This window comes from Cyprinodon variegatus, unplaced genomic scaffold, assembly GCF_000732505.1.
Source record: "Cyprinodon variegatus isolate N-32 unplaced genomic scaffold, C_variegatus-1.0 Scaffold65, whole genome shotgun sequence".
NCBI classification, from domain to species: domain Eukaryota; kingdom Metazoa; phylum Chordata; class Actinopteri; order Cyprinodontiformes; family Cyprinodontidae; genus Cyprinodon; species Cyprinodon variegatus.
The window spans coordinates 774,380-776,363 of record NW_015150518.1 but is presented as its reverse complement, the minus strand read 5'-3'; the positions used below and the strand labels follow the sequence as shown (position 1 = coordinate 776,363).

General features: G+C 45.8%; 1 protein-coding gene across 1 annotated transcript in view; it reads right to left on the bottom strand.

The window, feature by feature from the left end:
• Positions 1-698: 698 nt before the first annotated feature.
• The window catches only part of stxbp4 (syntaxin binding protein 4), a 34,545-nt gene continuing 33,259 nt past the window's right edge, over positions 699-1,984 (bottom strand). Inside the window, exons 14-15 of the mRNA XM_015371801.1 lie at positions 1,529-1,665; positions 699-1,401 (exon numbers count right to left, since the gene is read on the bottom strand). Coding sequence (XP_015227287.1) covers positions 1,388-1,401; positions 1,529-1,665 — 151 coding nt within the window. The 3' untranslated portion in view covers positions 699-1,387. The remainder of the gene's footprint in view (positions 1,402-1,528; positions 1,666-1,984) is intronic.

The window sequence follows — 1,984 nt, the reverse complement described above, 5'->3', positions numbered from 1 at the left end:
AAAGTATTTGTACTTCGTTACTTCCCATCTCTGGCTGTTTGCAGTATCAGCACCACGGACAGCACCTCCTCTCCTTCCATTTGAACACATTTTAAAATCGGATATAAAATGATATTATGGTCTACATCAGCTGTAAATCAGGACATCATTCAGTCTAAATGATTGTTGGAGTTGAGATGAGATTAGCAGATTAAACAGATTAAAGATCAACCAGAACAGGGTGCTTCAACCAAACACCTTAACTATGGATTCCTGCTTTTATTGGGTTTGTCTGAAGGTTCCTGCTTTAAGCTTTTCCTTCTGAAGCTCAAATTCTTTTTGTTTCCTTCTGATTAGGATCATCAGACGCCTCACTGAGAGCTGAATCGGATCCTTTGGTCACATTAACTCCATCCCAAGCCTGAGTTGTTGGAACACAAAGAAAAAAAATGAGCCACACTGACGATGTGTTCCCTTTTCCTTCGTAGAATCCTTTCATTTATTTACTGAACTTGTTTTTGTAAATAAAAATATGTTTTTGGGGATAAAACCAAACTAAGAAATCTTCCCACTTGGACTCGTTTTATGGGATTTTAGTCATATTACCCCAAACCATCGAAGCTCAGCAGCTTGTTGGTCCCAAACAGGACAGGATGACATGAAGTTTTATCATTTTTTTCTTCAAATCAAAATATTTATTTCATTGGATGATTTCAATCACAGCCCAGCTGGTCAAACAGGACAACAGCTTCACGAAGCTAATCCTGGTAACAAAACAACAACATGAATCTGAAAATTTACTCCAAAAGGATCAAACAGCTGATAACTCCAGATGGGAAGGAAACATTCCCATTTTTCCAGCTTCCTCCCCCCGGAGCGTTGGTGAGGGAATCAGATGAGAAGGTTTCTCCTCCTGCTTCGTTTTCGGGGCTAATCTACTGCACTAAGACGAGCGTTCAGCCTCTGAGACACAAAGCTACACACTGAGCAGCTAACAGTTACAGGAAGTTACAGAAACTTGGCGTGTGGAGTCTGGGTGGAGTGGCAGCTACACAATATGGCAACCATTTGAACATTGATGCTGAGGTCTCTGATCTATAAGTCCATGAAGGGGCTACAGAAGATGGGAGGGAGTTAGGTCTACACCAACGTTAGAGGAGTTCCACCTGCTGACTGATCAGAAACGTTCCCATCAGACAGCGGTTTTCCCAGCATGTTAACGTGCAGGAAACTGTCTGCAGGTTAAAGCGCCAGAATGCAGCCGTCCAGCTTCGCTAAAACAAACGCGTCATGCAGGTTTGCTGAAGGAGTCCGTTAGCAGGGGGTGAGGAGATGAGGAGGAGAGTTAAGAGTCTGTTGAAGTCCTGCTGATGCCTCAGAGATTTTGGTCTCCTGTAGCAGGTTCTCCCTAGAAGGTCAGCACTGAAACGGGGAAGAGAGTCACTGGCAGAGGCAGCTTTCAGCTTCATCCAGGGGGGTTGGCATGCAGGGCAGCACAGAGACAGAGAGGAGGAGGAGCAGGAGGAGGAGAAGCAGACCTCTCACTTACAGTCCACCTCCAGGATGGCTCTGATGGACCGCGTCAGTTCTTTGGCCTCCTGAGCGAGAGTGGCTGCAGTCCACGGACTTTTCCTGTAGCGCGGAGGAACGGCGTGAGACGATGAGCCGGCTTTAACGTCGCCAGAGCTGCGAAGACAGAGAGGATGCGTCAGAGGACGAAAAACTACAAAAACCGGTTAAACTGAGTTTAAGCTGCCGAGCAAGTTTAGATCAGAGGAAAACATTGGAAAAAATAACCTTCAGGAAATTAGATGGAAACTTTATAAAGATAAAAAAACCACAGAGAAAAATAAGTGAAACATCATGACTGTAGGGGCGTTTCCCTTCCAACGTTCCCTGGATCCATTCCGGTTGTTGCTTCTTCACAGGAAGGCTCAGGGCTGGAGCTCAAACCTGGAGCTCAGGGCTGGAGCTCAAACCTGGAGCTCAGGGCTGGAGCTCAGGG